At 48.4% G+C, this 16,671-nt stretch overlaps 1 protein-coding gene across 1 annotated transcript in view; it reads left to right on the top strand.

Moving 5' to 3' along the window:
* Positions 1 to 16,671, top strand: part of NRAP (nebulin related anchoring protein) — a 69,608-nt gene that overhangs the window by 41,113 nt on the left and 11,824 nt on the right. Inside the window, exons 26-35 of the mRNA XM_068548601.1 lie at positions 1,808 to 1,906; positions 3,550 to 3,654; positions 4,382 to 4,489; positions 5,009 to 5,122; positions 6,814 to 7,011; positions 8,724 to 8,828; positions 10,089 to 10,187; positions 12,093 to 12,197; positions 12,540 to 12,647; positions 13,503 to 13,814. Coding sequence (XP_068404702.1) covers positions 1,808 to 1,906; positions 3,550 to 3,654; positions 4,382 to 4,489; positions 5,009 to 5,122; positions 6,814 to 7,011; positions 8,724 to 8,828; positions 10,089 to 10,187; positions 12,093 to 12,197; positions 12,540 to 12,647; positions 13,503 to 13,814 — 1,353 coding nt within the window. The remainder of the gene's footprint in view (positions 1 to 1,807; positions 1,907 to 3,549; positions 3,655 to 4,381; positions 4,490 to 5,008; positions 5,123 to 6,813; positions 7,012 to 8,723; positions 8,829 to 10,088; positions 10,188 to 12,092; positions 12,198 to 12,539; positions 12,648 to 13,502; positions 13,815 to 16,671) is intronic.

Below are 16,671 nucleotides of genomic sequence, written 5' to 3'. Positions count from 1 at the left end.
CACGGGACAGATGATAAAAAGATACACTTATTGCACCTAGAAAGCCCTTTTGTGACTTAACGCACATTTTCTCCCTCTTTCTTTCCGCAGCAGGCAGTGTAAACAGTTTTTGAATATTCATGTGGTGTCGAACATGTGACACGGTTCTGGTTCTCTTTTGTTGGAGGGTCTCACTTCTATTTGAATCTCACTCCTGTCTACTTGCAGCCACCCTCGCTGGACCCGAAGGCTTATGAAAGGAGCCCTTTCCTCGCATTTTAGGGCAGTATCCTTGAGCAGACCTTTTAAAGATTAGATCAGGGTCTCTCAACCTTGGCCCTGTGGACATTTTGATAATTCTGCGCCGTGGGGCTGTCCTGGGCCTTGGAGGATGTTTGGCAGCGTCCCTGGCCTCTACGCACTAGATGCTAATGGTACCGTTTCCCATTATACACATCACTTAGACTTCGAGATGATTCCTTCATGCATCGAAGTCTGGCATCCAGGGGATCTTTTTGGAACCATTTTTCCCACGGTGGTCTTAATCTTCTACCACATTTTGCAAACTTATTCAACAGATTTGCTTATCTTCCGTGCTTTATACTAGTCCTCAAACTTCAGGAAGGCAAGACATCTTTCAGCAACTTTTCCCAACCATCTCATTCCAGTTTGGCACATTTCCAGTTTAGTGGCAAATTGGATTGGCCTCTAAATTTTCAGACAGAATGCCAGGCACCGTGAAAGAGCCACAGATGCACACACCTGTCATTTAAAGCAGGAGTTAGCAAACCTTTTTTTGTAAAGGACCTGATGGTAAATATTTTTCGTTTTGTGGGCCACACTGCTTCTGTTGTAACTGCTCACCTCTACCATTGTAGCATGATGCAGCCATAGACGATACGTAAATGAACGAGCACGACTGTGTTCTAATAAAACTTTATTTACAAAATCAACTGATGGGTCAAATTCAGCTGGATATTGAACTGTCTTCTTAAGACAACCCAGTATACAAATATCTAACCCAAAAAATAAGGAAGTGTTTCTAAAATAATTGTTTGATTGGAGAAAAGATATACTTCATAATTCCATTAAGATAGCAACTGTTTTCAGTCTACTGGAACTGTACTTTAATTAAAAAAAAAAACAACAGGAATGAATTGAAGCATAATTTTCAGAATACTTCAAAATTGGGTATCTAGGACTTTGTTAGCATTTGAATTTCTTGTAATTTTTTTTTTTGTTTTTCTCAGTCTCTTTCAAACTGTATGATGACTCCTTTCAATCATAGCACCCTTTTTCTTATAACATTTATAGAATTATTGTGTATGTTAACTGAACCAGTTTCTAAAGTGATTAGATAATGTACAGTCACTGACTTAAATGCAAGGGTTTTGACTCTGGTAATCTCTGCCCAATTCTTTTGTGGAGGGAAAATAGAAAGCTTCAACTGATAAATGTAACTGTGAATGTTCTTTCTTGCTTGGGAGACCCGAACTAAAATATGTAAACAACTGCAAAACAGTATTTGAAGGCTATGTAAAAAATCCTTTACTAAGTGTGTATCCTCTAGTATTTTACTGGTATAACCTAATTTTGAGATGTTTTCTTCGCACCAGGTAGAAATACTTTAATGTTAATTGACATGAGGTTATTCTTAAATTGAAACAAATATTAACCTGAAGGCACCTAGGATATAAAGATGGAGGAAGCCGAATAATAATTATGTTCACAAATTCACTCTAATCTCAAGCAACCTATGATTTTCTCTTTCAAATGGCATGAAAGAACAGCACAAAATTCACAGCTTTGATCTTTTTCTGCTCAACAGAAGAAGTACCGTCAGCATCCAGATGCTTTGAAGTTTACCAGTATTAAAGACACTCCGGAGATGGTCCAGGCCAGAATTAGTTACACCCAAGCAGTGGATGTAAGCGATAATGTATATACATTATGACTCTAAGAGTGGGCTCTTCTTTCAACCCTGCGATTGAAGCCGAGGGGTTCTTGGCTTGCTCCTTCTGTTGTTCTAAGGATGAAGGAGCTTCTTATCCTTTGCTGAGGCTCACCTTAGTGGTGGTGCTTCCTCATCAGGATGTAGACGGGGTGTTACCACTGCTCTTAGGATGCCAAGGAAGGCTCCACCACCCCACAGCCCCACGCTTTCACTTCTTCCCATTTGCATGTCTCCAGGATTTGTCTGTGGTCGAGGTCTTTTCCCCTCTCCTTTTGTTTTGAAGCATTGTTTTCAGAAATGGGACTTTTGGGCGAAATTCTTGGTAATTATAACACCTAGGAATTAGAATGCTTAGGGCTTCTTGGGATGCACGGCAGGAATTCTTGCTTTCCGAATTCTCCCAAAGACTTTGAAAAGGATTTGGGTCTGGTTTATGTACATTAGACTAACTTTCAAGCCATTTCCCATATTCCCTTTATAAAGTGAAGCCAAGATCTGGCCTTTTGCCCTCTCAGCGCAGGGTTCCTCGTAAACTAGACGGAATGATGAGGTCCTCTAAAAATTCATGTTAAGACATGGATTAGCCCTGGTCGGCTGATTCTACTGAGAGGGGCCCCCCCAGGTCATTGCGCAGGGTGGACATGCCTTTTAAGTATCTTCAGACCATTTAAGTTGCCATGAGGGAAATTGACAAAACTTGGTGGGGAGGGGTTTCAAAATGTCTCCCTTGCTTCCCAGTTGAACAAATTATTCCTGTTGTGCCTTATTCGACAGGCATTCTGAGATGGCTTGAGTGCCTGTCAGAATATGTTATGGGATGATTTACAAACTTATGGGTTTAGAAATGTATAATTTCTTGACAATCACCCCTTCAGAAGCAAATTTAATTCTGAGAAACATAGATGGTCAAACAAGAACTTTTGTATGGAAAAAAAAAAAAAAAATAGCTGCTTTTTTCCTTATCCTAACCAACTCTAGGGGGCACTGCTGTGATACGTAGAAACTTGGACACATCTAATAAGATTTGGGATGGAAAAGCCCGGTTTAGAAACTTTTTCTCTGGTGGCAGATGCCAACTCCACGTGTCATTGCTAACTACTAGAATTATCACAAGCCCAGATAAGAGTTCTAGATGAATAGCGCCCCAGACCCACCCAGGAAACGTTTATTAGCACAAGACTCCTTGACATGGCGGGAGGGGAGGAGGGTAGAAGTAGGTCCAGGGAAAATTTCGCCTGTGGAAGAGCCATTTTCTCTTGTGCCTGCTGAATTTTGATGTCCTCTCCTAGCTTATAGTTAATAACGAAATTACTAGATGTTAACCAGCCATCATTTTCTCATTTGACACCCATCTCAGCAGTATGCTACAAGTGGAGTATTAACTGAGAGGAAAGTTTCAGCCTGTCATGTTCTGGGCTGGGAACTAGAACTCCGGAGGGAATGAGGTACACGTCACCTCGCTTAGCCGTGCGAGCCAGGGAGAGGCAGGGCGCCCAAGATCTCGTCTCCATGGGGAGGTGGCAGCTGCAGTGCCCTTGTCTCCTGGAGTGTAACTTGGCTGATGGCTGTACGGGGGAGGCTTCTGGGTTTAATGCAAAACCTCTCTGCATCCACAGAGGTTATACAGGGAACAAGGAGAGAACATAAAGCATCATTACACACAGACAGCGGATCTCCCTGAAGTCCTGCTGGCCAAGCTGAATGCCATGAATATCAGCGAGGTGAGGCTGATGGAGGGGGGGCTGGTTTTAATTACTGGAGGTCCAGGGACCTGCACAGTTGTACTGCATCGCATACTCAGAAGCGTCCTGTTCTTCCACACTTGGTTTAATGCTCTGCTGTCACCATGTTGAAATTTGTTAAGATTCCTGAACAAGGGGCCCTATGTTTTCCTTTGCATTGGGCCCTGCAAGTTATGTAGCTGGTCCTGCAGAAGAGTCAAGCTCATTGATAAGGATGAGACTAGGAATACTTCCTTAGTGCAAAGGACATTTGTACTGAGGGGCTGGAATATGGGAGCATCAGAATATAGGTGAAGACATCCAGCCAAAGAGAGACTTGGGAGACTTAACTCTTCCCTTCCATCATCCCTATCAGCACCCGCTTTCCTCTTCTTCAGTAGAGACAGTCGTTCCTCTTTATTCTCCATCAAGAGCTGTGCACACGCAGCCTCATGCCTCCTTCTTCCCATCAGCTGCTGCTCAGAGCGATCTGGTTCTGACTCCAAAGCTCTTGCTTTTTAAATCCCACTCCCCACCCCCGTGGCTCTCCCCTCCAAGGGTGGACATAAGTCAGGATCCAACTCTTTGTTGGTTTTTGCTAAGCCACAGTGATCTCTCACTGGGGGAAAAAAACTCCACGAGAAACCAGATTCTCGTTTTGATAATGGGAGTTCAGGAAGCCACCAGGTCACAGGAGGGTCTTTATTGGTGCTCATCTTCTCGACAGACACGCTACAAGGAATCCTGGAGCAAACTTCGAGACGGTGGCTATAAACTGAGATTGGATGCCATTCCGTTCCAGGCAGCAAAGGCTTCTGGTGAAATCATAAGTGATGTAAGCCTCCACCTCCATTCCTAGGACAATGTTTAATACTCACCAATTTTTATTCCCTTTGCCCCTAACCCCTTCCTTCTTTTGCCTGTGGATAATATCCTCTGCTCTCCCAACTGACTGTGAGAAAGAACATGCCTTACAACAACAGCAAAAATCCCCCAGCCAGGGTACAAAGCTGATGCTGGACTGTAAATATGGACCCCTGGCAGATGAAATGCACCCTCCACCAAGCGCTTGCCTAAAGCAAGTCCACGTGAAGAGACTGTTAACAATGTACCCACCTTCCTCCGGTGTGGGCGGCCCGAGCGCTCTCATGTCCTGCCATTTCATATCCCAGCCCTTTAGTCATTGGGAGGCTTGCATATGAAAGAATAGGCCTTTTGACGACTCCCGCGCCTTTTCTTTTAACTCACCCAGTTACTGTCAAAAGAACAAAACATTTTCACCCAATACCCACCTCTTCCATTCCGTGTCCCTTGTCCCCGAGCTGTTACTCTCTCCCGCTCTCTTTCCCTTTAGTACAAATACAAAGAGGCATTTGAGAAAATGAAAGGGCAGATGCTCGGCTCCCGGAGCTTGGAAGGTGATATCAGCCTCGCACATTCAGTGTACGCGAGCTCTCTGCAGAGCCAAGTAAGTGGGAGAGAACGCAGTGGAGCTGGGGGCCCCCCACCTAATGACGCACAGCCGACAGATGTCCTGTGTCCTTCCAGTTGAGGGTATTGGCTCTGTCCTAGCTAGCTAGGTGGCGTGGTCAGGTCCCTTGGCCCCTCTGGGCTTCAGGTTCTTCCTCAGTCAAGTGAGGGATAGGACTAGTTGACCCCTTAGCTCCCTTCCAGGCTGGACATTCTATGATTTTGACCAGTGGCCACACATGGGGGCCTGTGGGCTGGATTTGCACTGCAGAGGCGTTCTGTTGAGTCTGCAGAGCGAATTAATTGCAAACCTTGCAAAACGGAAAACTTCACATAAAAGTTTTAGACTTCTGTGCAGAAGCCAGACCCGGATTCCTCAAGGCTCCTGTTGAAGTTGATTGCTGAGAGCCCCGTTTCGAAGGGATCTGTACTCTCCTAGTCATGCAGCCAACCCCTCCTGCCCCCCTTCCTCCTTCACTCATTTATGCTACCTGTCTGGCCTCTGGTGGCATCTGAGTTTGTACCCCTTGATTTGATCCCCTGGATGCTGGCACATGCGTGTATACAGTATCTCCTTGCCCACCTGTGAGTTGGCTAATGGCTGTGATGAAATCGAATATGTGTGCAACATGTAGCAGAGGACTAAACATTTTACATGCAGTGTCTCATTTAATCATCAACTTATTTCTAGGAGCGTCACTTGTTCATCCTGGTTACTGATAAGGAAACCTAGACTCTGAGGGTCTCAATCCCTCGCGCAAGGTCAGCTTGCAAGGGGCAGACTAGAACGTGCAGCCAGCTCGCCATCGCGTGCTCTTTCCACAGTTTCACACGTTCTCGTGTCTTTTGTTCTCTGCCTCAGTTTCCCTATTTCTAACACTTCTCTCCGCTTTCGGTGCTGGGGTGGGATTGGGCACGAATTGTCCTTGGCTGTATGCTAGGGGTGGGGAGGGCGCGTGGAAGTGGGGGTGGGAGGTTAGGGAGGAGTGGCTGGAGCTTGGAGGGCAACGGGAAGGGTGGAGGAAGAGGTGGCGTTTCTGCACCTGACTCCCCAGAAAGCCCAGGGTGAGCTTTGTGGACCTTCAAGCACCTCCTCCGAGGACTGGGGCAGAGCTTGAGGTCTGGAAATGGGCCTCTCCCTTCCTCCCTCAGGATGCATGTTGGGCTCTTGGGAATACCCATCCCTCAGAACTGGCTTTTCAAGCATCTGCCCACTGCTCCTGACTCCCAGATTTACTAGGATGTCCTCTGATGTTTGAAGAAGCTCTCTGTTACCTAGCGTGAGAGGAGAACCCCTGGTGTCTCAGTCTGAACTTGAGAGGGTGATGGGGAGAAACTGTGTGGTGCAGGAGGCGGCTTAGCCATGTGTCTTCTTGCCTCTGGAAAATGGGAAGATCTAAAGACTTGAGCAAGGGAACCACTGCCATTATATCTGTCCCTCGAACTTCTGTATTTTCCCCAAGTAGGGGAACCATGGGCCTTGACCATCCAAGAGCTGGAGGTGGTGAGTGGCAGGACCTGGAGACGAGTCCTGCTTGTTAAGCCAGTCGCTGCAAGAAAGGAGCACTGGCCCTGCCAGGAAAGCCTCCTGGGCTCACCTGGGACAGTCACGTCGTATTGCTCTCCCTCATGGTCCTGATGCAAATGGCGGCTTTGAAATAGCTGCTATTGATCTGTCTGCCCATCTAGGTGAATTACAGGAAAGGCTTTGAGCACTCAAAGGCACAGTTCCATCTGCCATTGGACATGGTAACACTGGTGCATGCCAAGAAGGCTCAGACCCTGGCCAGCGACCAGGACTACAGACACCCACTCCCCCAGTATACTTCCTTGGCCGAGGACCTGAGGCTCAGCTGTGCCAAGAAAGCTCACAAGTTGCAGAGTGAGGTAAGGGGACCTGGCCTCTCTCTCCAGGCTCTTTTCCTCTTAAATGTGACCGTGAGGCAGTGACCCACAAACTCCTGGTGGCTCAGTGGGGCTTCCAGAGATGAGGAATCCCGTACCTGGGGTTTCTTTTAAAGCAGCTACCCTGGTTGTTCCTGCCTTGCTCTTCATAAGCACAATTGCACAGATCTATTAACAACAACAACAGCAGTTTATTGAGTACTTCTGCTGAATTCCAAGCATTGTGTTTTCAGACATCATCTCATTTAATCCTCCAAATAACCCTATATCGATAGTCTTTATCCCCATTTTACGGAGGAACTACAGTGAGTCTCAAAGAAGTTAAATAGCTCGTGCAAGCTCATAAAACTATAAATGAGAAAGTGGGTGCTGGGACTTGGATGGTGTCCAAGGAAGATGCTTTCAAGGCTCATGGTTTTGCACGTTCAAGACTTGCCAACGGTGTTGCCTCTGGCCCCAGCTTGAGCTGGGGGTTCTTCTTGGTGCATCATATGTTCCCGGGTCACCCAACTTCTGAAGAGGCCTGAGATCTGCCGAGAGAGTTGCTCAGAGCCCCTTTGGAACTGACCCACTTCAGGCAGAGGAGAGGGAAATAAGGGCCCCAGAGACCCTTCCTGAGTCCTCCCAAGGAGTCTTGGAGGCCTTCACGCCCCCTTGCCCCCACTGAGGGCATTTCTAGCTCATGCCGCCTGTTTTCTGAAGCAGGCGGGCCCGGGAGCGGTGGGGAGCGGTGGGGAGCGGTGGGGAGCGGTGGGGAGCGTTGGAGGATTGCCTCACTCCCAAGGAGATCCAGAATGTGTCTTCCCAACAGGCAACAGCATCCTTTTTGGTACTCACCTCATCTCCCAGCTCGCCACGTTTCCGTGCCGGGAGGTTTGCAAGTAACGGGCCTCTGCTGGAAAATGAAACAACCCTCCCCAAACCTGCTTTCTGGTTTGGCAGAGCCTGAGAGCTGAGCAGTGCTCGCATCCGGGTTTCTGTCGTCCACTGGAACTTTCCGCCTGTACAGCGTTTACTAAGTGACATAACTGTCAGGAACCCAACAGCAGGTGGAGGAACGAGGGAGCCGCCACGCTCAGCTCAGGGGCCCGTTTGTCACTTGAGCAGAGCCCTGGCTTCCCCTGCCTCTCGTTGCCATGGCAATTGGAAGGCGGCACGCACGGGGGCGCCTCGGTGGCCGGAGGGGAGTGAACTTGGGGCCCCCTTTAAACTGTCAGCCCAGACCCCTCAGGTACACACACCGCCTCCACCCACACAGACTCAGGCCTTTGCCAGATTATTCTGGATTCATTTATTAGTTCTCTCTTAACCCATGATTAATTAATGCCGCCTTCTGCATGCTGGGTTTTGTTTTGAAGACCCATTAAACCATTTCCACATTTGCCCCAAGACAGCTGACTTTCTAACCACAATCCGCTCCAGCGTTTATTTTTGATAGCCCACATTAAAATAAAACTCCGCCAAGCATCCCTCTAACAGCTACGGAGACAAGTGACAGCAGAATTATTTTCTTCTGACCTACATTTTTGTTTCCCTAATGAGCATTTAAGTAAGAAGCGTGTTTGTGTTTGCTGAGTGTGATGTATCTGGAGAGACTGCCTTGGCCTTGAGTTCTGATTATGATGCTGTCTGTCGTGGGTCCTTCCTCATTCTGCGAGCTTGGCTTTTCTGATTCCTCGTGTCGTTCCTTGTAGAATTTGTACCGGTCGGACCTGAGCTTCATGCGAGGCGTTGCCTGTGTCATTCCAGGCACGTTAGACATTGAAGAGAGAAAGAGAGCATCTGAACTCATCAGTGAGGTAACCAGGGACCCAGGACGGGTTGGGGTGTCAAGTATATTCCACGATAGAGGTTACACAACCATCTGTTTGTTTCTTACTAAAGCCAGTTAGATGCTACACTGTTAGCAGTGGCAACTCACCCAGCCTCTCTCCTTACTCCCTTCTCCATTCAGACTGGATGCCGTTTAAGACAGCTTTGCAGATCTTGAGCCAGTTCCTGTATTAACATATAAGAATTATTTGCTGGGTCCTGAGATGTACTTTCCTAGGGTCCCTTTGAAGAGTGGCTTGTGGTACAATGAAAAGAGGGCGGGCTTTGGAGACACATGTAGTGACTGAAATTCCAGGCCAGTACTCATTTGCTGTGTGACGTCAAGCCAGTCACCTGCCCTCTCTGAGACTCAACCTCTTAATCAGTCAAATGGGAATCCTCAGACCTCTCTCATTTAGTTTTTGTGAGGATCAGCGCTAATGTAAGCACTGTGCTTCTCTGGGGGCTGTATATGAAATGGTTGCTATAAGCTTGGTGATAACTTCTTGGTAAATTACAGAAGTCTGGAATTCTAAGCTCTTTGAACTCCTGAGGAATCTTGCCCACCCCTGGGAGGGCTCTGGGATTTCCATTCACGGTAGATGGGCATAATGGAAGGCACTGCAAGCAAAAGGCGGTCAGCATCCAGCCTGGGTGCCTCAGAATGGCTTACGCATTGATTAGAAGCTCTGAGCAAGCGGAATTGGCCGCACCGTGGGAGTTGAGATTTAATTTTGTGCTTTGCTTTTCCAGTGAAATCTCTAAAGCGAGTGGTTTCTAAACCTCATGGTGCATCAGAATCCCCTTTGGAACTTAAATAAAGTACAGAGCCCACTGACGATTTACTGAATCCCATCCCCTGGGGTGGTGTGCAGGCATGTGGATTATTTTAAGCTGCACGGTTGTTTCTGGTACACCCCCAAAGCTGAGGAGCCTAGGGTTTCCAGCGAGCAAAGGAAATTTGGGAGCAAAACGTGAATCTCTATAGTCGCGTTCACATTTGTAGCAAAGGACTAGATCTCCCTTTCCCATTGATAAGTATCTGATTCCATCCGTCCTCTCCTCCTCTCTGCTTCTTCATCCCACTGGGTTCTGAGGTCACAAGAGCAGGGGACGGACTGGATTCTGGGCCACAGACTAGCAGCCTTTGCAAAACGAGGGTTTATAGCTAGTGCTTAATGAGCTGGTTCTTCTGCTGGTTTTGCATCTTACCTTGTCTTCTTATCGCCTCTTGTGTGTGAGCTCAGCGTAAATATCGTCAGCATCCGCAGTCATTCAAGTACACGGCCGTGACAGACACTCCCAGCCTCACTCATGCAAAACTCAGCAACCAGATTACAAACGAGGTAAAATCTTCGGATGGCTTTGGGATGGGCTTTTTAAAAACTGCTAGATTGTTAAAAAATATGTGTGAATATTTGTGGGATTGGCGGGGGTCAGGGGAAGGATGGGTGTTTGCATGGAAAGAAAAGAATGTCGTTAGACAGAGCCTCAACAGTTTCCAGAAGGAAAAAAGGCCCAGGAGGAAATTCGGTTTAGTCTGTCGTCTCGCTCCCCAGATGTGGTCACAGACCGACAACATCAGCATCCCCTGGGAGCTTGTTAGGAATACCAGACCTCAGGCCCCATCCCAGACCCACCGAATCCACACGGTCATTTAACAAGATCCTCACGGGTTTCCTTTGCACATTAAAGTTGGAGACGTGCTGGTCTGTCGTTCGTCTATTCTAGCTGGGCAGATATTGCCTAATCATTTCTCCGCTGTCATTCTGATGATGACGTTGGGAAGGATTTGTGGTTGTCCGGGGACAGTGACACAGTGTGATGTTTGCCAAGCTTCTTGGTTCTCTGCCTCCTCATCTTCTCACTCACACCACTTACCCAATTATCACTTTAATATTCTAGCAGAGGGGGCCCAGGGGAAAGAATCTCACTCCATAAAATCATCATTCCAGCTCTACTTCTTCTTAATGGCGCTCTGACAAGTTTGAAATATCGAGTGAGCTCGGCAGAGAATGAAATTTCGTTTTTAAAATTCTCCTTCTGACTCTAACTTTTCGAAGTCAGTTGAGATTTGGGTATTTATAGATTAGTTCCAAGCTTGGGATAAGAAAATCCAAAGAAAGGGCTGTGTAGCGTGACATGATCAAGTTAAAATTCCCACTGACCCTTTCTTGCCTGCTTTGTGATCGGGGTGCTGAGGGGTAACAATGCCTCCTGCAGTGGCCTCTGGCCCTGGAGAACTCAGCAACCACAGACCCAGTTCTAATCACGAGAGCAGATGTTTTCACAACGGTTGAGTGCTGCCATGCAGCGCAGCACTGGTGTGAGTCTGCCCATGGGAGGATCCCGGGATTTTAGTAAAGGATGCAGACTGGGGTTTGGGAACCTCCCTTCCAACCAGTAGAGCTTCTCCTAAATTTTCCAGATCTTAATATTGTCTTTACACTGTGTCCTTAGCAAAAAAAGTCTGCAATGGGAAGAACCACGATAGTATTCTTAAAGGTGTTTTTCTTCCCTCGGCCTATTATTGAGCAAAGTATAGGGAAGGGAAAAAATATCTTTTCTTTTACCCATCTTAGGTTCTCGGCTGGGGCTCTGTAACAAAAGACAGATTAACAAGAGAAAAGCATACAAATTTATGTAATATAAGCTTTAGGTGGTGCAGGAGTCTTCATAAGGAAACGGAGACCAGGAGGGAGGGACGGTTAAACCTGAGCGTTTTTATTCCAGGTTTGATGAAGAGTGGACAGTCGTGGGAAAATGTGTAGGACAAAAGGGGGTGAGCTAAGGGCAGGAAACTGGGGGACACTTAGCGAGGTCTGTTTGTTCAAATGCCTCTCGGTCCTTCCGAAGTCAGAGATGAGCTTGATCCTTCCCTGTGTCAGAGGGAGGGCAGCTCCCACAGGAGGGGAGAAGGTCAGAGAGAGGTCTTCCACCTCCTGCTGCTTCCAAATTCCTTCAGCTGAAAATATGCACGATGCCAAGGTACCATATTTTGGGGTAACATGTCCTGAACCCCATCACAAGCAACTTGCAGTTTCTTCCACATTCCTTTCACAGCACTCAATTTGACTCATGAAGGACTACCTCTATTGAAAAAAAAACATCTTCTCCAGGCTGAAGGTGTACCCATGACATAGCGAATGGCCTTTTACAAACGTATTTCCCAATTGCAAAGGAGGGAACTCCAGCCCTGCAGAAATGCACAGCACTTACCTTCTTGCCTTTTTTTTTTTTTTCCTGCCCAGCGCCTCTATAAAGCAGCAGGCGAGGACGCGAGACACCACTACACAATAACCCTGGGCCTGCCCGAGTTTGTCCGAGCGAAAACAAATGCAGCCAACCTGAGTGATGTAAGCCTTTCCCGTTGCTGAGGTTGAGATGTGCTCCAAGGCCACATATGTCTGTGTCTGTGATGGGAGCTAACAGTGACCCTGGTGACTTTCACAGAAACTTTAAACAATGTATCTTGTAGACACTCATGTTAAATATACCTTACACAGATGTGTTGATACCTACGTGTCAGAGCCCACTTCCGAGAGGGTGCTAATGAGATTTTCTTTGCAAAATCGAAAGCTTTTGCTTGTCAGGAATTGATTCTGGAACACCACACTACAAATAAAAGGGAGTAGCATTTGTTCTTTGAGTCATGTAATTTTTTTTTTAAAGAAGATCTACATGTGTTCCTACCGTAGGCAAAATACAAGGAGTCTTGGCGGAATCTCCGTGTTCAAGGCTACAAGCTGACAATAGACGCGCTCCCCTTCCAGGCGGCTCGGGTCTCTGGAGATATAGCCAGTGATGTGAGTTGAATGATATGACCTTCCATCCGGCCTAATTTCTGTTAACTTCGTGTAAAACAATGTCTACGGCTGATTTTCCTGAATTAAAGCAAATCTATCACCATGTGAGACAGGATGTCACCTGCAGAATATATTAGTTATGAATGAGATTCTTTGACGGAGAGAGAGAAAGAAAGGCCCTGTTAATCAGAAGCTAAATGCAGGCAAAAGTCTCTAGCAGGAAGAAGATTACGATTTATTTCTAATTGCGGTGTCTAGGCAATGATCTCCCCGTAATGTGTGAACTGTCTGTTTTCTAACTCCACCCAGAATTAGAAAGAACTCGCAGTAGAAATTGTAACTCGGCTCTCTGTAGTTTCCCGCGTCGGCGGTAGGATTTTCAGCTGTGTTTCAGGCACTCTGTTGATAGCATCCATAGCTCTGGGACATGAAGGTGACTTTCTGTTTCCCACAAACAAATCGCAGAAAATGTAGACTTCAAATAAATGGATCCTGTCTTTTGGGTTTGATGTTTTGCCAAGTGCAAGGGGATAAAGCACAAGTTTCTCTTTTACCCTTTTTGATAAATTCCTTTCGGGCACAGGACAAGTAAGGGGAGTGGGCCCCTCACTTTGGTTCTAAGGATCTGGTTTTAATTAGATGGGAGGAAGGGAACAGTGTTTCCACTGTTCCTCCCCCAGGGAGGAAGCATGCTCTCAGGCCAACCTCACTGTGGTTTTTCTTATAATCATCTCCTCCTAGTGTAAGAACAGGTGATTTTCTTAGGGTCTGCAAGGAATAGATGGATAGATGGAATGTAAGCGTCCCAAATGCCAGCCCTGACCGCCTGGCTCCCCCCGCCCCCCCCTCTTCCAGTTTCTCTATAGGAACGACTTTGTGAAGGAGCGAGGAAGGCTGATCGGGGCCCAGAGTGTGAGAGACGACCCCCGGCTCCAGCACTGCCAGCGGATGGGCCGGCTGCAGAGTGAGCTTCGGTACAGGAGGGAGGCGGCGGGCAACAGAGCCCAGTGCCACCTGCCCATGGACATGGTGCCCCTGGTCCACGCCAGGAAGGCCCAGGCCCTGGCCAGCGACCGCGACTACAGGACACGGTGCCACGAGTTCACGGCACTGCCCGAGGACCTGAAGATGGCCTGGGCCAAGAAGGCTCACGCCCTGCAGAGTGAGGTAGGGGGGGGCGGTCCGTAGATCACACATCAGTCCCTGACCTTCCTCCTCCCGCCAGGCCTGCGTGTAAATCTCTGCTTCTTCCTTAGCCTTTCGGATCCCCCAAACGATTTGCTTGGTCTGTGCCATCTAGGTTGGAGTTATTCAATCCATCAACAAATATTTGTTGAGCACCTACTATGTAGCAGGCATCCCTCAAGGCCCTGGGGATACAGCAGTCAACAAAAGAGTCTAAAAATACAGCAGTCAACAAAAGAGTCTAAAAACTCCCGGGGTCGTGGAGCTTCTGTTCTGTGGGAGGGAGAGAAAGTATAAGTGAGACGTGTAGTATGCCAGATGGAGACAAACAGAGCAGGGAAGTTGGGTATGGGGGTGTGAGTGTGTGTGCAACTTAAAATGGGGGTGAGGGTAGTTCTCAAAAGTGCAAAAGTGACATTTGAACAAAGCCCCTGAGTGGCAGCAGCCTCAGCATATTTGAGGCTGGAGCGAAGCAAGTGTGTGGGTGGGTGAAGAGGATGTCGCAGGGGATGGGGATGGGGTCCGAGACAGAGGCTCAGGGCTGGACTGTGTGTGGTGAGGCGAGGAGAAGAATTGCCCCCAGAGCTGACGCTCACTGACTGCTTTGCCAGTACCGGCACCCTCGCTACCGCACTTCGGGGTGGGGGCCATTGCTGCTCCTGTTTCACAGACGAGGTCACGTGGGAGGGGCCGAGGCAGGACTGGCTCCAGAGCCCACCCTCCCAACCCTCCCGCCATCCGGGACAGGGGAGTCACGCTTCCTAGGATGCAGGTGTGGACGCTGAGGCCCAGAGAGAGGCCCACGCAAGGTCATCAAGCCTGTAGGTGGGTAGCGCCAGCCACTGCCCCCGTAGTGGAAGGCTCTGGAGTCAGTCCCAGGCCCCTCCAAGCCTCGGCTCCCTCAGCCGGGCCGGGGCCGCGATGAAAATGTGGTCACGGTCGGCACTTACAGGGCGCATGCACGTGGCATGCTCTGCACCACGCGGGCGCCCGTGCGTCGTCTCCCCAGCCCCGCGGCTCCCCTAGGAGGAAGGCGCTCTCATGTTAGAGCAGAGCTCATGGCACTGTTGTCACCTCAGTCCTTATCACCCACATCAGGGTTTCCCAGCTCAGGCGCGTTTGACATTTTGGGCTGGATGCTTTGTCGTGGGGGCCTGTCCTGTGCACTGCAGTGTCCCTGGCCTCTACCCTCTACATCCCACAGCACCCGCTTAGCGTGGCAATCAAAATGTCTCCAAATATTGCCAAATGCACCGGGGGACAAATCTGCACCCGACTGAGAACCCATTTCTCAGTTGAGGGCTGGTCTATATGATGCACTGAGCATGGTGCCTTCTCTGTAGGAACACACCAGTGGGTGTGAGCAGTTCGGACTACGTTCTCCACCAAGCCTTCCGATTCTGGTGGCCTTCAGGGCAGTGGCTGCTTCTAGTTTAGTTATATTGCCCAGGCAGAGTGTTGTAAACACCTAATGGATGATTAATTGTGACAACGATGATGTGATTTAATGAACGTCAGGATCATCTAATTATGCATCGAGATTTGCTGGAACTGCAGTATCGTGTTGGGCACCAGCCAGCAGAGCGTAGAGCAGGATGAGTTTATCGGGCCCCACTCAGGGCACGTGGTCACTGAAGCACAGCCCAGGACCCACTTAGAAAGCCTTCCACTTGCTAGAAGGCCACCCTGAGGTCCAAGAAGAACTCATAGCATGACTTGGTGCCCAGCCCGGGACCCTCTTGTCGGTGGCCTATTCCTGGGGAGAAGAGAAACCTCCTGGGACAGGACAGGTGCTGAGGAAGTTACAGAGGCCACCGGGGAGAGGTCGGGGGCCAAGCTGGAAGCCCAGCTTCGTCACTCACTGGCAGTCCTTCCGCGGCCCCTTGGCTTTCTAGGCCTCCGTGTCTCTACTGGAAAAGCAAAGAGGTTTGATTTAATTGGTGATCTCAGATTTCAGGATTCATAGATTAATGTTTTTTAAAATGCCGGCATCAACATAATGTCAGACTATTTAACTAAGTGAGGAACGATACCAAAAACCAAATCCTACCTCAGACTACCATTTATATCACTGTTACTTCTGAAAAGAAAGGATATTTTAACACTAAAAAAAAAAAAAAAAAAGCCGAAGAGGAAGAACAAACTAAGACAGAGGGTCCTCCCCAAGAAACGCTAGTTGGCAATCTTAGACTGACATTTTACCAAATGGGATATGTATTAGAATGTTGTGTGCTGAGAAATTATTGCCTAACTGAAAAATGACCGTGTTGTGCTTCATGCATTGTTTTGAAACTTCAGGTTTGTTAAACTGGGGGGGTCTTGGACTCTAAGTTGCTGTGAACAGTAGACCCGCACAGTGTCCACAGATGGTTCTGAGGCTTTAGTCTTCTCAGAGTCATCCCTGAAAATCCAATTCCATGTGGTTACGTTATAGCGAAAAGGAGACAAAGGCTCAATATGAGCTCACTCAGTTCAGCAGAATCTAGGGTAGGAACAGTAGCCCTCAGTAGCCTTCAGCCATTTCTCCTGTCCTCTTCCACCCAGGCCAGAAAGAATGCTGTGGGACTAGGTGCTTGCCCTTGGGGAGAAGGTCCTCAAGGCCGTGATTGCTCAAGTCATGCTAACCTCAGGGATGTACCTGAGACATGTGCCCCGCCCAGGCCACGCTCCACCACGAATCGGTGCTGGTTCAGTCACCTCTCAGTCTTTCCCAATGTGCCAGTCCACACTCCCCTCCGTGATCTCACGCGGGGGCTGCAGGGCATCCTGCAAAGCATGTGCAGGGACAGTCAAGGAGACAGTCCTGGCCCCGCCCTTTATGGCTACCCGGCCTCAGGAG

Source organism: Eschrichtius robustus, chromosome 7, assembly GCF_028021215.1.
Source record: "Eschrichtius robustus isolate mEscRob2 chromosome 7, mEscRob2.pri, whole genome shotgun sequence".
NCBI lineage: Eukaryota > Metazoa > Chordata > Mammalia > Artiodactyla > Eschrichtiidae > Eschrichtius > Eschrichtius robustus.
Note: the sequence above shows the minus strand (reverse complement) of the source record. Positions and strands in the feature narration are given on the sequence as shown.